We start from the raw sequence: 21458 nt of genomic DNA, 5'->3' as shown, positions 1-21458 counted from the left end.
ATGGTGTGAATTAAAACTGCAGTAGAACACAAAGTAATCCAAAAAGGATGGTGTGTGTGTGTGTGTGTGTGTGTGTGTGTGTGTGTGTGTGTTGGAGGTAAAGGGTAGGCTTAAAGGGACACTTCACCAAAAACAATGCTGATTTATTTTGGACATGATCTCACACATCCCAAATGTTTTGCAGTCATTCATTTAGTTTGACAGTTATTGAGAGCTGATTTGAGTTCAGTTGATGCCTGTGATGTCATCACTGGCAACCATCTACAACCACCCTAGCGACCAGCCGGAAACACCCTAGCACTCATAAAAAGTGGTCCTCATGTGTGAAGATTATCCTGCGGAACACTGGTTCGCGTTTGATTAAGCTTGCGTTGCCCAGAGACCTTATTTGAAGCATCGCGCCAAAAGCCCATTCAAAAATCCCATAGGCGAAAACAGTGAAGAACCCGGAAGTGTTAGCATCGATCTTTTCTGGACTCATTCCTGGGGCTCTCTATGCTGATTGGGGCTGCATGGGCAGTGGCATTGCAAGGGGGCGTGGCGAGGACAGCAAGCACAATTACATTTCCGTTTAGGAAATTTAGATATTCTAGTTTAATAATGTCTTGCTCTTATACAGCAAGTGAAGCTGAAGGTGGATTACAATGATCACATCGTGTGTGTGTGTGTGTGTGTGTGTGTGTGTGTGTGTGTGTGCAGGTAAGGAGCGTGAACACAACCTGCAGGCTGGTGACAACGTGGAAGTGTGTGAGGGCGAGTTGATCAACCTGCAGGGCAAAATCCTCAGCGTGGACGGCAACAAGATCACCATCATGCCCAAACATGAAGACCTCAAGGTACACACACACACACACACACACACAAACAACAGAGTACAAAAGGTCTATAATACATTGAAATGATGTGAAACTAAGATAATAAATTTGTTATCGTCACTTTTAAATCTTTATTAATGAAGAAAATACTTACATTTGAACGTTTTCTTTTAGTGTTAGCCACCATCTTGCCGATACCAATGATTCTGAAGGCATTGTGGGAGATTTCTCATAACACTCACTTTGGGGTGTGTCTCGGTTTGGAAGGCTATATAACCCGACCAGGTGACCACTTCCCCCTTGCCCTCCATCCCAACCAGTGGGCAAGCTCTTTTTTTTCTCTCTCACGTTTTCCCATGAGGACGCGGAAGTACTCCTGAAAGCTGTAGTTCCTCGAATGGCCACTTGAGGCAGGACTCAGAAGTCCCGTCGTTCCCGTTCACCCCCATGTTAAAATGCCCCACTTTGTAACAGTGATTTTTGCATCTTTACAGCCTGGACCCAAACATGGTTTTGGTCTATATAGCTGACTTCACCTTTTTATAACAACTTTCTTATATAACTCGCCCGTTTGGAGTAAAATAGAGGATCTAAAAGGGGGTGATTGACAGGTGGCCTGTCCAGTGAGCGCGCAGCTTGCCGATCACGGACCAATAGCAGGCGGAGCTACGGCTCTGGGAAACGCCCCATCTCCCGTGAGCTATGCAAGGACCCCAAGATGGTGACGGACAACACTTTTGCTGCAAAACGTGTCCAAAAAAGAGTTGCTGGCTTTGTCCATATGAGTTAGATCAGTGATCCCAACAAGAATCAGTCCAAAAAAGAGTTGATGGCTTTGTCCATATGAGTTAGATCAGTGATCCCAACAAGAATCACTCCAAAAAAGAGTTGATGGCTTTGTCCATATGAGTTAGATCAGTGATCCCAACAAGAATCAGTCCAAAAAAGAGTTGATGGCTTTGTCCATATGAGTTAGATCAGTGATCCCAACAAGAATCAGTCCAAAAAAGAGTTGATGGCTTTGTCCATATGAGTTAGATCAGTGATCCCAACAAGAATCAGTCCAAAAAAGAGTTGATGGCTTTGTCCATATGAGTTAGATCAGTGATCCCAACAAGAATCAGTCCAAAAAAGAGTTGATGGCTTTGTCCATATGAGTTAGATCAGTGATCCCAACAAGAATCAGCCCAAAAAAGAGTTGATGGCTTTGTCCATATGAGTTAGATCAGTGATCCCAACAAGAATCAGTCCAAAAAAGAGTTGATGGCTTTGTCCATATGAGTTAGATCAGTGATCCCAACAAGAATCAGCCCAAAAAAGAGTTGATGGCTTTGTCCATATGAGTTAGATCAGTGATCCCAACAAGAATCAGCCCAAAAAAGAGTTGATGGCTTTGTCCATATGAGTTAGATCAGTGATCCCAACAAGAATCAGTCCAAAAAAGAGTTGATGGCTTTGTCCATATGAGTTAGATCAGTGATCCCAACAAGAATCAGGACACTACCTACACGTGGACGTGCCTACATAGAAGCTCCAAATACACACACTCCCTCTCTTTACCTGATCCAACTCAATCTAACAACAGTTAGAGGTTGAGTTAGGGTCGAACTCAACTTCATTCTTAACCCATTGATACCTGATGCAGCATTTGCGTGTATATCCCTCATTTGTGTGCGTATCCCTTTAAGACCGTCTTAAAGTCTTAAAGGGATACACACACAAATGCTGCATCAGGTATCAATGGGTTAATCTGCCTCTTATGATTCTGTGTGTGTGCGCGCGTGCGCCTTACCTGTGTGCGTGTGTGTTTGTGTAGGACCCCCTGGAGTTCCCGGCTCACGAGTTGAGGAAGTATTTTCGGATGGGCGACCACGTGAAGGTGATCGCCGGGCGCTACGAGGGCGACACCGGCCTCATCGTCCGCGTGGAGGAGAACTTCGTCATCCTCTTCTCCGACCTCACCATGCACGAGGTACTTCCTCCTGCATTTATGTGTTGCCAAAGTCCACAGGGGCCCTAACAATTTCACTTTCCAATGACATCAATGTGAAGTGGCTGAGTCTTTGATGACTGCGCTGTGTGCAGTCATCACCAGTACAGCGCATGTGCCTCATGGCAAACGAGGAAGTAACTGTAGTTACTCTTGGTTCGTTTGGTTCATCTTTGTTAGTTCTAGGTGTGTGAATTTACTTTGAAAGTGACCGTTTCCAGAAACTTTGCATTATTATTATTATTTCATCGCGTGCTGAGTACACGAGTCACAACATCACGATATGGTGCTAGTGTTATCAATAAAGTATCGCAGGAGGAAGTATCACAATATGTCGATATTTTGTCCCGCCCCTACTTTGTGTTTGCACTCCACACGTCTCACCCCGTGTGTGTGTGTGTGTGTGTGTGTGTGTGTGTGTGTGTGTCTGTGTGTGTGTGTGTCTGTCTGTGTGTGTGTGTCTGTGTGTGCAGTTGAAGGTGTTACCCCGGGACCTGCAGCTGTGCTCGGAGACGGCGTCGGGTGTGGACTCTGGAGGACAGCACGAGTGGGGGGAGCTGGTCCAGCTCGACCCACAGACTGTCGGAGTCATAGTCCGACTGGAGAGAGAGACATTCCAGGTAATACACTGTGACAGGGTGGAGACTGGAGAGAGAGAGAGACATTCCAGGTAATACACTGTGACAGGGTGGAGACTGGAGAGAGAGAGACATTCCAGGTAATACACTGTGACAGGGTGGAGACTGGCGAGAGAGAGACATTCCAGGTAATACACTGTGACAGGGTGGAGACTGGAGAGAGAGAGAGAGAGAGAGAGAGACATTCCAGGTAATACACTGTGACAGGGTGGAGACTGGAGAGAGAGAGAGGGAGAGAGAGACATTCCAGGTAATACACTGTGACAGGGTTTCTTCTTCTGTGCTTCTCTTCTTCTGTTACCAAACAGATGCGCTTCTGTTTGGTAACAGAAGAAGAAGAAAAGCACATCCGGCTCAAAGTTCACTCAGTTTGTTGTGTAGCAGCCTAGCGACGTAGCCTATAGATATTATATGATTTCAAGATTATGGATGATTCATTTGAATTAAATTGCTGCTCGTATGGAATAACGTCATAGACGGCCAGTAAGCTCCAGTCTATGCCAACAAGAACTGAGCACTATAGGAGCTCCATCATCTCCTACCTGAGCAGACTTATAAATGAAAAGATGTAACTTGATCTTTTATAATATTTTAACCCCTCTTTTTTTCAAATAATGTTTTGTGTTTGTGTTTTTCACATGTATAGACTGTAAAGGACATGCAATTCATCTAGTGTTAACTTGATGCAATATGTTGCTGAATTTTTATTTTTATCAAAATAAAAACAAATGCATACAGGAAGAAAAAGTGACTGTGTGCAAAGAAATTCTAGTAGCATGACAACCCTAGTCAGCTGTTGCAGGATGGCTCATGGCCTCTCCCTCCAGGCTGTGTTGTGGAGTGGTTCCTGTGTGTTAGCCAGGTATCCAGCCCCCACAGACAGGACAGGACAGGACAGGGGGGCCTTTGGTTCAGGTGTAACAGGTGTGTCTGTGTCCAGGTGCTGAACATGCACGGCAAGGTGCTGACGGTGCGCCACCAGGCAGTCAACCGCAGGAAGGACAACCGCTTCGCTGTGGCCCTCGACTCCGAGCAGAACAACATCCACGTCAAAGACATCGTCAAGGTCATCGACGGGCCGCACTCTGTAAGCAACACCACACCACCTGTTGTTCTTTCACTTGGTTTAATGCCCGTGGTTTACAGTTTAGAAAAATATAAATAAATAAAATCTCTCTCTCTATATGTATATACTGTCAATAAATAATACACAGTATATAGACAGAAAACTCGTGAGGATAAATAAGAAATTCACTTTTTTTTTTTACCCCACCTCCCATATGGCCAAATACACTGGAAACGGTTTGCAATGAGTGCTTTGAATGTGTACAAATGTGTTTTCTGTGTGTGTGTGTGTGTGTGTGTGTGTGTGCGCGCGTGTGTGTGTGTGCGCGCGTGTGTGTCTAGGGTCGAGAAGGGGAGATCCGTCACCTGTTCCGTGGCTTTGCCTTCCTGCACTGTAAGAAGCTGGTGGAGAACGGAGGCATGTTTGTCTGCAAGACCAGACACCTGGTGCTCGCAGGGGGGTCCAAGGTGTGTGCCTTTTCATGTCTGTTTGGGAATACAGTGTAAATAGCATGTCCGTAAAGTTTCCATATTGAAATGCTCGGCCCTGTTTCAGCCCAGAGACGTGACCAACTTCACAGTGGGAGGCTTCGCCCCCATGAGCCCCCGCATCAGCAGTCCCATGCACCATGGGGGAGGAGGTGAGTGCCCCGCCCATGACCTGCTCCTCACACACACACACACACACACACTCACACTCACACTCTCTCTCTCTCACTCTCTCTCACACTCACTCACTCACTCTCCCTCTCACACACACTCACTCACTCACACACACAAATGTTGCAGCATAGTAATGCATGTTGACATGTTTTAGCTAGAGGCTCTACAGTACAGGACAAGCAAATACTGCTACAAGACATTAATAAGTAGTGGTTTCTGTCAACACCACTAACCATCACAGGGACGGACAGTAATTAATTACTACTGTGCACAGGAAAAATGAACTCTGATTGTGTTTTATAAATAAAAATGTCGTCCTCTTCATCCTGTCGCGGTCCAGGCCAGCAGCAGAGAGGAGGAGGAGGAGGAGGAGGAGGAGGTGGAGGAGGAGGAATGGGGCGGGGCCGAGGGAGGAGAGACAACGATCTGATTGGCCAGACCGTCCGCATCTCCCAGGGTCCCTACAAAGGTGAGACTGGACTGAGGCCGAGTCCACACAGTGTTTTCTGTCCACACAAGGACACAAAAACGTTTAAAACGGTATTATTTCCTATGGCGAGGTGCGGATTCCACACTCACCCCAACGGTTCGTCGCACAAAGAGTGTAAAATAGTTGTGCGCTCACTTTTCACAAGAGGACAAGTCGGCGCAGCTTTGGTAGAACGTACATGCAAGTTGACCGTCGGCTGCCATCTTTGCGGTGTGTTCCAGTAAAACTTTTTGACTTTGAAAAAGGCAATGTGAGGCGACACGCAATAGTTACCTTTTGCTGCTCGTACTTTCAAGTCCGGTTGATGTTTTCCAGGCTTAATTGTTGCGCCAATATTTCCCAGGTTATACTGTGGCATTGACTTAAGCTGCGTTCACACCGACCTATTAAAGTTTTTCGCTGGCATCGAGTTTACATACAAAGTCAATGCAAACGAGCGATTGAGCGTATGTTCGCCCGGGAGAAAAAATCGCTGGGCGTCCGAGCGAAAGAGACAGAGCGATAGGGCGAAAATTCGCTCGTCGCCCGAGATTAAATATCCCAACTCGAGCGAAATTTCGTTGGCATCAGTCGCTCGCTATTCAACGCTGATTGGCTGCCGTGTGAGAGTGAGTCAAGGATCACACTGGCTTGGAACAAACCGCTGGTTTATTGTGTGGCAACACAATAAACAGCTGATTGACAGGCTGACAGCTGACATGAAGTGAAGTCTGTACTACCGGTATAGAGCTCGGGTTAGGAGGAGCACGTTGATAGGCTTAGCTTGTAAACAACTACGGTGGCTCGTAGTGGACAAACATCATGACATTGCGTAACGTTATAGCCCCCAGATGTCCGTCAATTCTTGTGATTCCAAAGGGTTGAATCGAGCGACGGAGAGAAAAATAAATATCTCTGTGTGAACACAGCTTAAGTCTTGTGCCTCCATTTCCCAGGATACATTGGTGTGGTGAAGGACGCCACCGAGTCTACAGCCAGAGTGGAGCTGCACTCCACCTGCCAGACCATCTCCGTAGACAGACAGCGCCTAACTACCATGTATGTACAGGGATGGGCATTTCAAGCAAAAAATACTATTCGATATTCACCACCGGGAACCATTGGACGACTCTTTGAAGATCACACAATATCAGCTTTTCTTCATGCAGTAACCAAGCGTGAAACCTTTTCCTTGTGGCTGAGTGTTGTTTTATAGCCGTAACACATGCAGTTTAAAAGGATAGTTCGGATTTTTGGAGCTGGGGTAGTAGTAGAATATGTAGTTCACTGAGTGAACTACATGCATAAAAAATACGAACTATGCCTTTAAGGCAATTTCTCTTAATACATGTTTCTACCTGCATAGTACAGTAGAACTCTTCACTTCCCAGAGTCCCCCACAATGCCATGCTCTCAAAGAGACTGGCGCTGGTAAAAAAAAAAACATGGCAAATATACTTTTTCAGACAAGAGAATAGTCTATTAGATTGTTTTATACACACACACACACACACACACTTTCTCACATTCTTTCCTTTGTTACAAGTCCCTCTACCAAAAATCAACTTGTCAACATTATTGATTGAGGACATTTCTAATCTGAATGCCTCTCTCCTTTTCCTCTCCTCTCTTCCCTCTCTCCTCTTTCCCCTCTCTTCTCTCCTCTCTTTCCCCTCTCTTCTCTCCTCTCTTCTCTCTCTCCTCTCTTTCCCCTCTCTTCTCTCTCTCCTCTCTTTCCCCTCTCCTCTCCTCTTCTCTCTCTTCTCTCTCTCCCCTCTCCTCCTCTCTCCTCTCCAGGGGAGCTAAGAGACACAGCGGTATGACCTCCACCCATGGCCGTACTCCCATGTACGGCTCCCAGACTCCCATGTACGGCACCGGCTCCAGAACACCCATGTATGGGTCACAGACGCCACTGCATGATGGTAAGACACTGTCAGTGTGTGTGTCTGGGTCAGGTCAATGTTATTTATATAGCGACAAACCATAACAAACGTTATCTGCTGACACTTTTCATATAGAGCAGCTCAAGATCAGGCTCTTCATTTTAGACTAGGGATGGTAAAGGACAATTTAGGTTTTTTTCAACCTGGACCCCATTATTCAACTTCCTGCGCCTACATGTGAACTCACGCTCATGTTCAGTAACTCCGGACTTGGACTCGACTCGGACTCTTCTTTGGTGACTCGGACCTGAACACTGGGGACCGGAGACTGGACTTGGACTGGAGATGTAGCCACTTGACTACAACACCGGGCTAAACATGGACTCAGTCCTGGTCACCTTGTCTGGCTGTGTGATTGAAACGCTCCTCCTCTCGTCTCCTCCGTCCCCACAGCAGGAAACCGTACGCCTCACTACGGCTCCCAGACCCCGCTGCATGATGGGAGCCGAACGCCGGGCCAGAGCGGAGCTTGGGACCCCAGCAACCCCAACACCCCCTCCAGGTGAACACACACACACACACACACACACACACACACACACACACACACACACACACACACAGAGTAGGGGTGTGTGATATTTCAGAAATATCATATCACTATCTTTTTTTTTTCTTCTTCTTCTTCTTCCTTTTTTTACGCAGGATCACGATCCACGATGTCATCACGATTCTTTTTCATGTCGGTTTTGAGACTATTTTGTAGGGCTGGGCAATATGGACAAAATCAAATATTTTTTGACCGTATACCTTGATATCGATATTGCAACAATATTGGTGCTTTCACAAAATATTTGCAGGTTGAGATTTTTGATAACCATCAATTAATGTGGATATCATGACTTAAGTGGGTAAAGGCAAATAACAGAACAGCTGGAACAGTCTGGTAAGTTCAGAAAAGGACATCGCCTTACTGTAATGCAGCCTTTAAAACCAGGAAAAGACACTTATGCCATATCACCGTATACAACAAGACGATATCTATTATCTAGGCTCATATCACAATATCAATATTATATTACCCAGCCCTAACGCACCCCCTGAAGAAGGTAGACTCTGCTTACGATGCGATTTACATGAAATTGAAAACGAGACTCACTTTTTGCTCTATTGCACTGCATATGATGATGCAAGGGAAGTGCTCTTTACTCAAATGTCCTCTATACTATATATTAATAAATATATATATATAAATATGTGTATTTATGCCGACTTTTGTTACTTGGATGACTATGAGAAATTGGAGTTGTTTAAAAAAAAAAGGGAACTTCCCTTTGATTTTGTCAGGCATGGGAGCAAAGACATAACATTTAGTTTAAAACGTGATGGAATGATTTGTCTTGTTCTTTGAGCACTATGTTGTTGACTTGTGATTTGTGCTCTTTGTATTTGTACCATTGTTGCGCTGTCTTATGCTTTTATTGTTGTATTTGATGTGTGTCTTGTAGGCCCATGAGGGCGGGGCACCGTAGAATGCATGACGCTCTCATCAAAATCAATCATCAATCATTCATTGACAACTGGTGTCAATCTGCCGGCTAGAGAAAACCAGCATCAGTCATACCAATTTCTTCTTCCCATGGTCAGAAAAAGTCGCCAGATTTATCGCTAATCACATTTGAGAAATAAAATCGCCAGGGGGCTCTGAGAAGTCGCCGAGATGGCAACACTGGTGTGTGCAAAATGGATTAACTTCTAGCCTCGAAAGACAGAGTTACACACGCAGTTCAGTACAATGTCATAACTGTGCCCTCCACTCTTCTTCTGTTTTTTTCTTCTCCCTCTTCAGGAACGAGGACGAGTACGACTTCCCCTACGATGACGAGCCCTCCCCCTCTCCCCAGGGCTACGGTGGCACGCCCAACCCCCAGACCCCGGGGTACCCCGAGGTCCCCTCTCCCCAGGTCAACCCCCAGTACAACCCACAGACTCCAGGCACTCCTGCTATGTGAGTATCAACAGTCCTCGGGTTCACCGCACTGCACACAATGTCATCTTAAGAGGGTTAGATGGCTGATAACACTGCCTGTCTCTCTCTCTGCAGGTATAACACGGAGCAGTACTCTCCCTATGCGGCTCCGTCCCCTCAGGGTTCCTACCAGCCCAGTCCCAGTCCTCAGAGCTACCACCAGGTGGCACCCTCGCCCGTCGGGTACCAGAACACACACTCTCCAGCCAGCTACCACCCCACGCCTTCTCCCATGGCCTATCAGGTACAGTCAGGGGCCGAGTCTAAATTATCCAACGGCTTACAGAATAAATCATGGTTTAAACTTAAAATTATTTTTGGACCAAACTTAAAAAAAAAAAAAAAAAAGTTTAACCTCTCTTTAAAATGTCAGTCGAGTACAAATCTGGGCCCCGTGTGTCCTCAGGCGAGCCCCAGTCCCAGCCCGGTGGGGTACAGTCCCATGACGCCCGGAGCGCCCTCCCCCGGCGCCTACAACCCACACACCCCCGGCTCCAACATCGAGCAGGGCAGCAGCGACTGGGTCACCACCGACATCCTGGTCCACGTCAAAGACTCCTTTATGGACCTGATGGGGCAGACCGGGGTCATCAGGAGTGTGACGGTAACACACACACACACACACACACACACACACACTACAGTGGAACTCACACACATCTAATATTGTGATGCTCTCCCGATCAACTACAACGATATACGATATTGTCTCATGCATATCATTACAGAATACACACATACCCGTTTTGCTGCTTCTTAAAGGCATCGTTTTTTAAGGTTGCACTTATTCTGCGGTGTGAAGTATGTATTGTTATTATTTAATAAAAGTGTCACATATTAAAACAAATAACAGCTTGTGTTAATTTGTCTTTTTCTTTTTCTTTCTCATAATAATAGGCTCAGAGTCTGAATCCGAGAAATGACAGGTCGTTGTTAAGACAGAAGACACACCACAATTCACACAGAAAAACTAACGTTGAATGAATAATAAAGAAATATCATAAACAAATACATTTAAAATCAGACTATATAGTTGTATTTAATTTATATTATTTCTTTAATAAAAAAAAATATTCCGAATACCAATTCAGAATAAGCCTGTGGTGTGGAGGCTTTTAGTTCAGATGCTGCAGACTGGACCCCAATCAGGAGTCCAGCTGTGATGTTTCCTGGATTTCAACTGAAATGGACTGGACAGAATCTAATAACTTTACATTTTAACCATCAAACAAAACCAAATTTGAAGGATGTTTTCATGAAACGTCTTTGATCAGATATGGATTGAAAGGGAGTACAATTTTAATTTCTGTAACAGGACCTTTACAAGTTTGTTTTTGGTCTTTCTCCCTCTCTCTCTGTGTCTCTCTGCAGGGTGGGATGTGTTCAGTGTTCATGCAGGAGTCAGAGAAAGTTGTCAGTATCAGCAGTGACCACCTGGAGCCGGTCACCCCCACCAAGAACAACAAGGTACTTGTCTGTCTGTCTTGTCTCTGTCTGTCTGTACCGGTCTATCTGTCTGTATCTGTACTAGGGTTGCACGGTATACCGAAACTTCGATATTATTTCAATACTTTTTGTTAAAAACGGTTTGGTATTGGACATTCCCAAAGTTTGGTACCATCACTTTAACTAGCTGTTGTTGTGCCTTTAAAAGGAAGTTGCGGATTTCCTCGTCTAACTAACGTTACATGCGACGCGAATAAACAAACACACGCTTCTCTGCTAGGGGTGTCAAGATTTATCGTATAATCGATGCATCGCGACAACTTAGCTTTTACTTAGCCTCTGGCTTTTAAAAGGAAGTTATGGATTCCCTCGTCTAACTAACGTTACACACGACGCAGAAAATAAACAAACACACGTTTCTCTGCCATCACACTGGACATCGACACTAGCAGGAGACTTCTCACACTCAACACAAATATTACAGTTATTTCAATAAATTTCCTCATAGTTTTTGTCATCACAACTTTGTTTTAGTTTAGTTTTCGTTTACTTTAGTTTAGTTTTTGTCAGTAAAAAGGGTAGTTTTAGACTAGTTTTAGTTTGAGTCAACTAAATGAACACTGTCCCCCACCCCACCCCCCCCCCCCCCCCCCCCCCCCCAGGTGAAGGTGATCCTGGGAGAGGACCGCGAGGCCACGGGCATCCTGCTCAGCATCGACGGAGACGACGGCATCGTGCGCATGGAACTGGACGATCAGCTGAAGATCCTCAACCTCAGGTTCCTTGGCCGTCTGGACACCTGAGAGAGAGGCGGGTGCAGAGAGAGAGAGAGACACACAGGGGAGACAGAGACGGAGGGAGGGACAGATGGAGAGAGACTGGTCCACAGACTTCAACACAGAGACACACACAACGTGAACATACACACACAGAGGCTTGGACACACACGTGCACTTGGGCATAGAGAGACACACACCTGCTTGGGAATACAAAGAGCACACACAAGTAGTTGTTTTTTTATACTTTTTTTTTTTTTTTTTTTTTATCTAAAACTCAAACACAAAGCTATCGCACAGGCCATCTCACCTGAACAGATGCTCTGAACAAAGACACAGATGGCTCTACAGCATGCGTTCTTATGGAAGTGTTGGACACGTGTACAGAAGAGAAGAAGAGGCTGTTCAGGTTTCAACATCTATTGTTGCACTTTGAGAGACTTATCATGACACAACAACCAAATGACAAAGGTGCTTTTATTTTCTCAAAACCTTCATAGAAACAACACACAAAATTAGGGATGCAGAATTCTGGGCCGATACCGATACCTAAAATAACAATTTTGGCGGCTATCTGATACTGATGATTTTTTTTTATTACGCCTTTTAAAAGAGCCAAATCTTTATAATCATGCGTTCTGAACGTGCGCTCATATCCATCCGCCGCCGTGCACGCCTGTGGTTGTTTTCAGCGGCACAGACAGGAAGTGGGAAGACGCAAAGAGAGATGTTGTCTCGTATCACAATCTTGAACGTGCGTACACACCCTCTAGAACAGTGGTTCTTGAACGTGCATACACACCCTCCAGAACAGTGGTTCTTGAACGTGCGTACACGCCCTCTAGAACAGTGGTTCTTGAACGTGCGTACACACCCTCTAGAACAGTGGTTCTTGAACGTGCGTACACGCCCTCTGGAACAGTGGTTCTTGAACGTGCGTACACGCCCTCTAGAACAGTGGTTCTTGAACGTGCGTACACGCCCTCTAGAACTGGTTCTCAACCTGGGGTCTGCCCCAGCAAATTGATGATTTTTAAAAACTTGACCATTATTTAATTTGACAAAAAGTTAAAAACAATTACTGACTTTTGAGTACCCCCTACACACACACACAAACACACACACTCTCTCTTTGATAAGAAATCCCAGAGGCCTGTGTGTGTGTGTGTGTGTGTGTGTGTGTGTGTGTGCGCGTCACATCACATTACATTGACGTCATTATAAAAAATGTTTTTTAGAGTGTTGGCCGTTTTGATGACATCTGGAAATAATAATTTGCTGTGGAAAAACAACTTCTACAATCTTCTCTCTGTCTCTCTCCCCCCCCCCAACAACAGTCCAGCAGTTCTCTCTCATTTTATTTTTTATTCTCTTTTGTTAGCTGGTTGTATTCTTAGTGTTCAGGATCTGTTTTTAGTGCTTTCTGATTGTTCTGTTCTGTCAATACTTCAGCGTTGGTTTTGTTTTTTTTCTCTCGGAGGTTCAGAGAATGACAAGCAGCCTCTTCTTCGGGGGAAAAAGTGTATTATGTCAATAAACTGTGAAGCAGTTCATTTGGCGGTGTGTGTGTTTAATGTTCTGTGTATTCATCTGGAATCATGATGTTCAGGAGAGCTGATATTTGTTTTTATTTGACTGAATTTTGAGATTTCAGTGTGATCAAGAGGGTCGATTAATCTGTAGATTATTTTAGAGAAATTGATTCATCGTTTGAAAATGTCACCAAATGGTGAGAAATTGAGATAATTTCCCCCCAAAGATCAAATGTCGTCTTATGTCCTGACCAACAGTCCACAACCCAAAGATAGTCTGTCATAGAAGACTAAAGACATCAGAAACAGACATCTCTCATATTTGTCTAAGAAACTAATTTCAAGCATTTAAGTAGAAGCCTTTATGGAATTGGAGAATGCAGCTGGGTGGGGCAGTTAGCCACAGGGCCGGTGAGGCTGGCTGGGTGGGGCAGTCAGCCACAGGGCCGGTGAGGCTGGCTGGGTGGGCCAGTCAGCCACAGGGCCGGTGGGGCAGATTCAGATTCATTTATTAAGGACTGCACAACAAAGTCGGCAGAATTAGCTTTCGGTACAGCATATTATAGCACAATAGCTACTGTGTCAGCAGAAAGAACATGGACAGTACAGATATGAAAACAATACACAGACAGTACAGGTAGCATATAAAGACAAATACAGGACATTCAACATGAACAGAACTTATGGATGGGGTATTGCTTCAGGAGTGAGTGGAGTTCAGTGACCTGATGGCAGTGGGGAAAAAGCTGTTGTTTTGGTGGAAATGGATCTGTAGCGCCGGCCAGAGGTGTAGTGCTATCTAGAGAAGTGGGGGAACGCACCTATATGGGGAACACCTGCACACGCACAGGTCCCAACAAAGCCCCCCCCCCCCCCCCCCCCCACGCACGCACACACGCTAACGTTCACGTAGCCTATTCATTAATTAAAATCTCTTATATCAACGAATTAAACGAGCAAACTCACGGATTCCTCAAGTGCTGCAAACCACTGTCACTGACACACGACTTAACTAATTGTGTCTGTAGCCCATGACATTTGCAGCTCTGAAACTAAAAGACGTAGGCTATATGGGCACGGCAGAGCAGACTCAGCAGAGTCAGTTATCAACACAAACAGCTAAACAATCTCTCAACCAGCGATCACACAAGTTGCTCAAGGCATTGATCATCACTCACCACAATTTTGTGGTGAATTAATTCACCACAAAATTCTGTGGAAATGTAGTGGAGTAAAATGAGTTCACCACAAAATTCTAAAAATGCCGGCCGCCGTGCCAAATGATGATCAATGCCTTGTGCAACTTGTGTGATTTTCTGGATGCAAATTGCAATGGGGTGATTAACGCTAACTTTTGATTCAACCGCGTTGAAAAGAAACACGCTTTTAACAGTTTCTTCATGCTTGTAAACGTACCTTTTTAACAGCTTGTCCGAAAAATGAAAGGATGTTTGGCTGCCTTTTTCATCTTTACTTGTTAAAGTGAGGTAGGCTACTGGGGGGGAAAAAAATATTTTGATGCTGAAAAAGCCAGTAGCGTTTCAGTATAGCTTTTATTAAACTGAGGTTTCCCCCGCGCTGTAGCTAGTTAAGGTGGAATGTTTCCTTTTCCTTCAAGCCACGAGTTGATGCTGTGTGAATCATTCAGCCCACCTTAAATATAGTTAAGGTGGAATGTTTCCTTATTTCTTCAAGCCGCGAGTTGATGCTGTGTGAATCATTCAGCCCACCTTAAATATAGGACGAATGACAACGTTGCCAAGTTTCACTCGTTTTATTGGCCCGACATGCACACACACACTGACACACACAAAACACCCGTTGGAGAAGTATGGGAACACCGTTCCCCCGCGTTCTACCGGCACTACACCTATGGCGCCGCCGCCGGCCAGCAACAGTTGGAACAGGTGGTTAGCTGGGTGGGATGAGTCAGAAATGATCTTTTGTGCTCTTGTGATTGTGCGTTTATGGTAGAGTGAGTCTAGTGATGGGAGTGGGGTGCCTATGATTTTTTAAAGCTTTTTTGATTATGCGTGGTAGTTTGTTTCATGAATGACTGTCCAGACTGTTATGGAAGAGGTGAGGATGCTTTCGAGGATGGCTGTGTAGAACTGGAGGAGCAGATTGCGTTTGATTTTGAATTTTTTGAGCTGCCGGAGGTGAAAAAGTCTTTGATTGGCCTTTTTGATTATGTGACCGGTGTTATTGTCCCATTTGAGTGTGTTGCTGATGTGGGTGGAGAAGGATGACTGGGGTGATCTGTGACAGAAGGGTACCAGCGAGAGTGAAGGGAAAGGTCTACAGCAGGCTAGTGAGACCAGCCATGCTGTACGGTCTAGAGACGGTGGCACTGACAAACAGGCAGGTGGCAGAGCTGGAGGTGGCAGAGATGAAGATGTTACGCTTCTCTCTGGGAGTGACAAGGCTGGACAAGATAAAGAACGATTACATCCGAGGAACCGCCCATGTTGAGCAGTTTGGACAGAAAGTGAGAGAGGCAAGACTGAGATGGTATGGACATGTGCGGAGGAGGGAGGTGGGGTACATTGGGAGGAGGATGCTGGAGATGGAGCTGCCAGGAAAGAGGAGGAGGGGAAGGCCCAAGAGGAGGTTCATGGACGCAGTGAAAGAGGACATGCAGGCAGTGGGCGTGACGGAGGACGATGCAGAGGACAGAAACCGATGGAAACAGATGATCCACTGTGGCGACCCCTGACGGGAATAGCCGAAAGAAGAAGAAGAAGCTGATGTGGGTGCCCAGGAATTTGTATGCTTCTGTGGTAGTTATGGGTTGTCCGGAGATGTGGAGGGGTGTCTTGGGGGGTGGGTTCCGTCGGAAGTCTGTGATGATTTCTTTGGTTTTGGATGTGTTGAGATGTATATTATTGTCCTGGCACCAAGTGACAGCTTGGGCCACTTGATTACGGTAATGATCCTGGTTATTGTTGGTGATGAGTCCGGTTATGGTGGTGTCGTCTGCATATTTGAAAAAGGAAACTGAACTGTGGTGGGATGTTAGGAGGTTGGTGTGGATGGAGAAGAGCCATGGGGAGAAGACACAACCCTGGGGGCCACAGACAGTACTGAGGGTCAGGGGGCTGGACAGGAGGCTGCCTATCCTGACCACCTGACGCCTCCGCCACAGAAAGCTTCTGATCAGATGACAGAGAGAGAGAGGAATGTTCATGTCCATCATTTTATGGAAGAGTTTGACCGGGTCTATTGTGTTAAAGGCAGAGCTGAAATCTATGAAAAGGGTGCGGATGTAATGTGTTGGGTGAGTCCAGGTGTTGTAGTGAGCTATGCAGGGCCATGTTGACAGCATCTTCAACTGATCTATTGGGGCGGTATGCAAATTGATGAGTGTCCAGCAGGGGGGAGGTGAGGTGTTTCAGGTGGGAGAGGGTGATGCGTTCAAATGATTTTATGACTACGGAGGTTAGGGTGATGGGACGGTAGTCATTAACTCATTGAGTGCCAGCCACTTTTGGAGAACGGACGCTCCCAGTGCCAGAGTTTCAGAGCGTTTTCAGTGATTTCTCGAGGCCCACAGAATATTGTGTGATATTACTATGTAAACACCAAACACGCACAAAGAACGATGAGACTCTCTTCTATCATCTGCAAAAAAAAGTTTATTGATACCATTTTCCGTTCTTTAGTTATGAGCCGGAGAAGATAGGCTGTTTTGAGCAAAAAGACACGTTTCAAATTAGAAGCTGAGATATTCCGCCTTTTGTGAAATGCAGCATTTCAAGCACATTCACTAAGTCTGAAGCTAATATTTTCTGATGTAGTGACTAGGGATGCAACGGTATGAGTTTTTGACGGTATGATAACCTTGGACAAAAATACCACGGTTTCACGGTATCGCGGTATTGCGGACCTTTATGTGTAAAAAATGCCAATGAACAAAATTTATTTTATTTTTAACAGTTTGCTGAATTGTGGACTGAGAAAAAATGTTAATGTAACCTCCAACTGTAATGACAGTTAACTGGCAAGTATGTGTTAATATAGTTTGTTATTATACTATGTTAATATAGTACTGTTCTTACTTATAAATGTAAATGATTTAATCTAATTAATTTGATGTGAAACTAAAACATCATAATAATATCAAATACACGCTTCTCTTTTGTAATGGGTGAACACTGGACACAATTATTGTTTCCTCACACACACACACACACAGCCTCTGTCCCTGTTTCTGTCTCTCTCTCTCTCACTCACACACACAAAGTTTGTGCATAATTTTCCACTGACAGGTTGGAGGAGTCTTTCGTCATTATCTAATGTTACTTCTCTTCAGTGCAATACGTTTTGATAACGACCTGCTGTATAGCGACGTTCGCTCAGTCAACTAACGTTAACGTTAGTTAGTGGAGAAAGATAGCTGGTGTTAACTAGCTAATTAGCCATGTTAGCTGCCTCAGTAGGTAACGTTAGCATAGAGAGAGCATTTATCAGACGTTTGTTAGCTACTCCTCAAACCTGCGGGTGGAAATAGTTTATGTCCAATGCGATGTATGTTGAAGCAAGACAACGTTTTAATGTAGCTTGAATTTGACAAATAACGACGGGTCGTGCTCACGCAGATCACCCCGGCCATCCTAGGCTCAACGCGAGACTCATCAGTCATTCTGATGAGTCTCGCGTTAAGGCTATGGCCATCTGTGATTTTACAATAGCCGAAATATTCCCATACAGCCGACGTCGTCTTTTTAGATGGGGGGAAAGTTCAGGGGGGTCCTTCCTTGCGTTCTCCTGCTTTATCACACACACGGTTGTAAACACAGTCAAGGACAGCTCCTCACTACTGTGCGTCTAGGTAGGCATGCAGCAAGGGGGAGGGGCCGCGTAAGCTGCACTCTGCAAGCAACAGGCACGTTGTTTTGGGGAAACAGCTGATACCGTGGAGAAGGTATGACGGCAAATCTTAGTGGTTTTGATACCGTGACTTTTTCAAACCGGGGTATACCTTCAAACCGGAAACCGCTGCATCCCTAGTAGTGACGTGGTGTAGTTGTGTGGTGCCCTGCGTGCCCCACCCCCCTCTCCCCCCCTCAGCTGCAAACTCCTCCCCACACTAACACACAGCCTAACACGCACCCAGTCTATTTTCGGAGCGCTCCGTTTTTGTGCGCCGGCTCCCAGCGCGACACGGAAATGCCAAACCGGACTGCAGGGAAAGGTTTGGCCCTTCGGCGTCGGGTGCTGCCTTTCTGGCAGCTAATCGTGTGGAGAAACTATGCAGACAGACAGACAGAGGCAGAGGGGCTCAGTTGTGGGCGTGGATTGACTGCTGTTCGCAGCCAACCTCAGCTGCAGCCAGAACCATCTATATGGCTCTGACTGCAGCATGAGCGGTTTCTCTTTGATCACGGGGCTTTTTCCTGCTGTTTTCCGGACCTTTCTCTAATCTGGAGAGCACTGTCGCCACCTAATGAGTCCGTAAAATAGGTTATACACCTTCAATAGCTACAATATTTGTACAGGAGATGCAGGAGGCTTTGATCCACGTCCCACCGTCAAAAAACGCATTTGACGTCGATCGACGTCCTTGGCACTGTACGTCACTATTTACTTTGACGTCGATCGACGTCCTTGGCACTCAATGAGTTAAGGCAGGTGATTTTGTTGGATTTTGGCACGGGAATGGATGATGATGGAAACCTTGGCACAGTCCGGAACAGTACAGTGATGTAGCATGGAGTGGAACAGTACAGTGATGTAGCATGGAGTTGAACAGTACAGTGATGTAGCATGGAGTTGAACAGTACAGTGATGTAGCAGCATGGAGTTTGGTGAAAGGTGGGGCGAGTTGCTCTGCACAGTCAGAGTGGCTGGCCTGACACCATCGGGTCCAGCAGCTTTTTTCCTGTGAATTTTTCTGAATTCTCTCCTTACCTCCTCCTCTGTGATGACAAATGGAGAGGGAGGGGGGGACTGGGGACTGTTCAAAACGGGTGTAAAAAGTGTTTAGTTTGTCTGGAAGCTGGGGATCAGAACTGGATATGGGTGCGGGCTTTTTATTAAAGGTCCCATTCCGTGCAAAAGCTGTTTTTACTTGTAAATGCATATATACTGCTGTCAGCCCTCCCTGTAATGAGTGGTCACACGCTCAGAACTACCACAGTTGTACCACAATTTGTCCCTATCCAGCGTCCCTCTGCAGTCTCCTCCAAGCCACACCCCCAAACGCTTCGTTTGCCCAGAGGGGATTCTGGGGGAATCGGGACGTCACTAGCTTCCTCCTGCATACTGCGCGGGTCTCTCTCACACAAGCTACCTGCACCATTTAGTCTATAGCCACAAAATTAACACTTCTAGCTGGAGCGACGCCAACTGTACGTGATCCAGCAACTGCAGAGGTGCATTCGGTAAGTCTAGGCATTTTGAGATGTCCTCTTTAGCGTAGTACCGTTTAGTTAACGATAACTCGCAACCTAGCGTGCTGGTCCACAGACGCTAATCTGATTGGCCGCTGGGAGCCTGGGGCGGGCTCTCCCTCAGCGGCCAATGGGAACTGTTAGTTCTGAATATATTATAGAAACAGGCCGTTCTTGGGAAGCGACCAGATGAGGAAGTGAGAACTCCGTCACAACAAACGGGTTTGCTATATTTTCGACAGATTAATCCAGAATCATGTTTTATGGACCAGAGACACACGTTTTTAAGAGGTTACAGCTGCACGAATTGGGACCTTTAATGTTGTTCATGTTTTTTTAATTTGTTCCAGACTGAATGGAGAATGGAATATTCTTCTTGCTAATGGGGTGGAAAAAATGACTTCAGGGACACCGTAAATTATGAAAATTGAGGTATCTTTATAATTTACGGTGTATATTTTTATACTATTTTTATACTAGTTTAAGCGATTTGTTATAAATATTTGACACATTTGAAAGAAAATGATATTCTCCCATGAAATACAGTACTTCATAATATGAAGAAGTACTGTATTTCATGGGGACAGAAATGTTGCTGCATAACAGGAAAGACCCATAAAGCAAACATTTGTCATGAACCATACAGTATATATGTTGACCTTTTTTACCTCTGTGTACTTCTAACTCAACTCAGCATGAGCAGAGCTTTTATTAGAGCCTAATATGAAGGCTCTATGACCATTTTGAAAAGATTTACCTTTCTGAGCTGGAAATTGGCAGCCATCTTGGATTTGAAGATCAAAAATAGGTCAAATCAAAATTACATCAATTATGAACTTCGACACAAAAAGTCCTAGAAACCATGTGCTTTGCAGCATTGTAGGCCAAACCATTGAAAAGACAATTTCCAATATAGCCGATGGTAGGGATTTTGCATTTTAGTCCTCTCAAAAAAGTTGCCCGCATTTTCGCTAAAGGGCTACATTTGTTTTTTTTATTACCTTTCATAGATGACAAATCCACTGAGAAACTAACCTCTTTTTTTCCATGTTGAACCTTTTTATAGTGCTTTCTTGTTCACTTTTTTTTTTATATAATACTTGTTTGTTTTGTTGCTTCAGGCTATTTCTCTTCTGGTATCTCCTCTCTCTCAGCCAATTTACATGTCAAATAAAAGGCAATAAAAACCACACATTTGCATGAACTTACTAAAGTAGGTACAGGCTCAATACATATACTACAGAAACATGTAATAAAAAAAAACATTTTATACAGTGAGGTCAAGTTTTGAAATGTGGTCTCACTTCATTGAAATAGCCTGCCCCCCTGCAGTTTACAAAACCACGTCTAAATGCAGCTACCAGCTTGTGTGATAAAACAAAAACAATGTGCAATGTGCTCTCGAACCTGCACCATGCTCTGCACCATCTCCGTGAAGTGAGCAACAATCTCCCACTTTCATTTCCGGTTTAGCGATTTTAACCCTAAACCCCCTAACCGTCACCCTAACCGTCACCCTAACCGTCACCCTAACCGTCACCCTAACCGTCACCCTAACCCTACAAGAACCTGAAACAACCTAACCCAAAAATTGTTGCTGGCTAAAATTGTTGCTAGCTTTATCCTGCTCTCTGCACCATGGTCTTTAACAAAATTAGAGTATGTAGAAGAATCACGGTTCTGATCGTAGTTTCTCTGTTATCTCTACAATAGATAGCTATGGAATTCTGGACAAAATCATATCTCACACTAAAATA

At 45.1% G+C, this 21458-nt stretch overlaps 1 protein-coding gene across 1 annotated transcript in view; it reads left to right on the top strand.

The window, feature by feature from the left end:
* supt5h (SPT5 homolog, DSIF elongation factor subunit) overlaps nucleotides 1-13330 on the top strand; it is a 43789-nt gene extending 30459 nt beyond the window's left edge. The window contains exons 16-30 of the mRNA XM_083637060.1: nucleotides 700-836; nucleotides 2632-2787; nucleotides 3279-3425; nucleotides 4384-4530; nucleotides 4851-4976; nucleotides 5065-5149; nucleotides 5512-5640; nucleotides 6597-6699; nucleotides 7438-7565; nucleotides 7980-8088; nucleotides 9376-9534; nucleotides 9631-9799; nucleotides 9962-10159; nucleotides 10927-11022; nucleotides 11664-13330. Coding sequence (XP_083493186.1) covers nucleotides 700-836; nucleotides 2632-2787; nucleotides 3279-3425; nucleotides 4384-4530; nucleotides 4851-4976; nucleotides 5065-5149; nucleotides 5512-5640; nucleotides 6597-6699; nucleotides 7438-7565; nucleotides 7980-8088; nucleotides 9376-9534; nucleotides 9631-9799; nucleotides 9962-10159; nucleotides 10927-11022; nucleotides 11664-11804 — 2030 coding nt within the window. The 3' untranslated portion in view covers nucleotides 11805-13330. The remainder of the gene's footprint in view (nucleotides 1-699; nucleotides 837-2631; nucleotides 2788-3278; nucleotides 3426-4383; nucleotides 4531-4850; nucleotides 4977-5064; nucleotides 5150-5511; nucleotides 5641-6596; nucleotides 6700-7437; nucleotides 7566-7979; nucleotides 8089-9375; nucleotides 9535-9630; nucleotides 9800-9961; nucleotides 10160-10926; nucleotides 11023-11663) is intronic.
* Nucleotides 13331-21458: the final 8128 nt, after the last annotated feature.

The sequence above is a fragment of the Poromitra crassiceps genome, assembly GCF_964638095.1.
Source record: "Poromitra crassiceps genome assembly, chromosome: 5".
Classification (NCBI taxonomy): Eukaryota; Metazoa; Chordata; class Actinopteri; order Beryciformes; family Melamphaidae; genus Poromitra; species Poromitra crassiceps.
The sequence above is the reverse complement of the archived record's forward strand: the minus strand, read 5'-3'. Positions and strand labels throughout refer to the sequence as shown.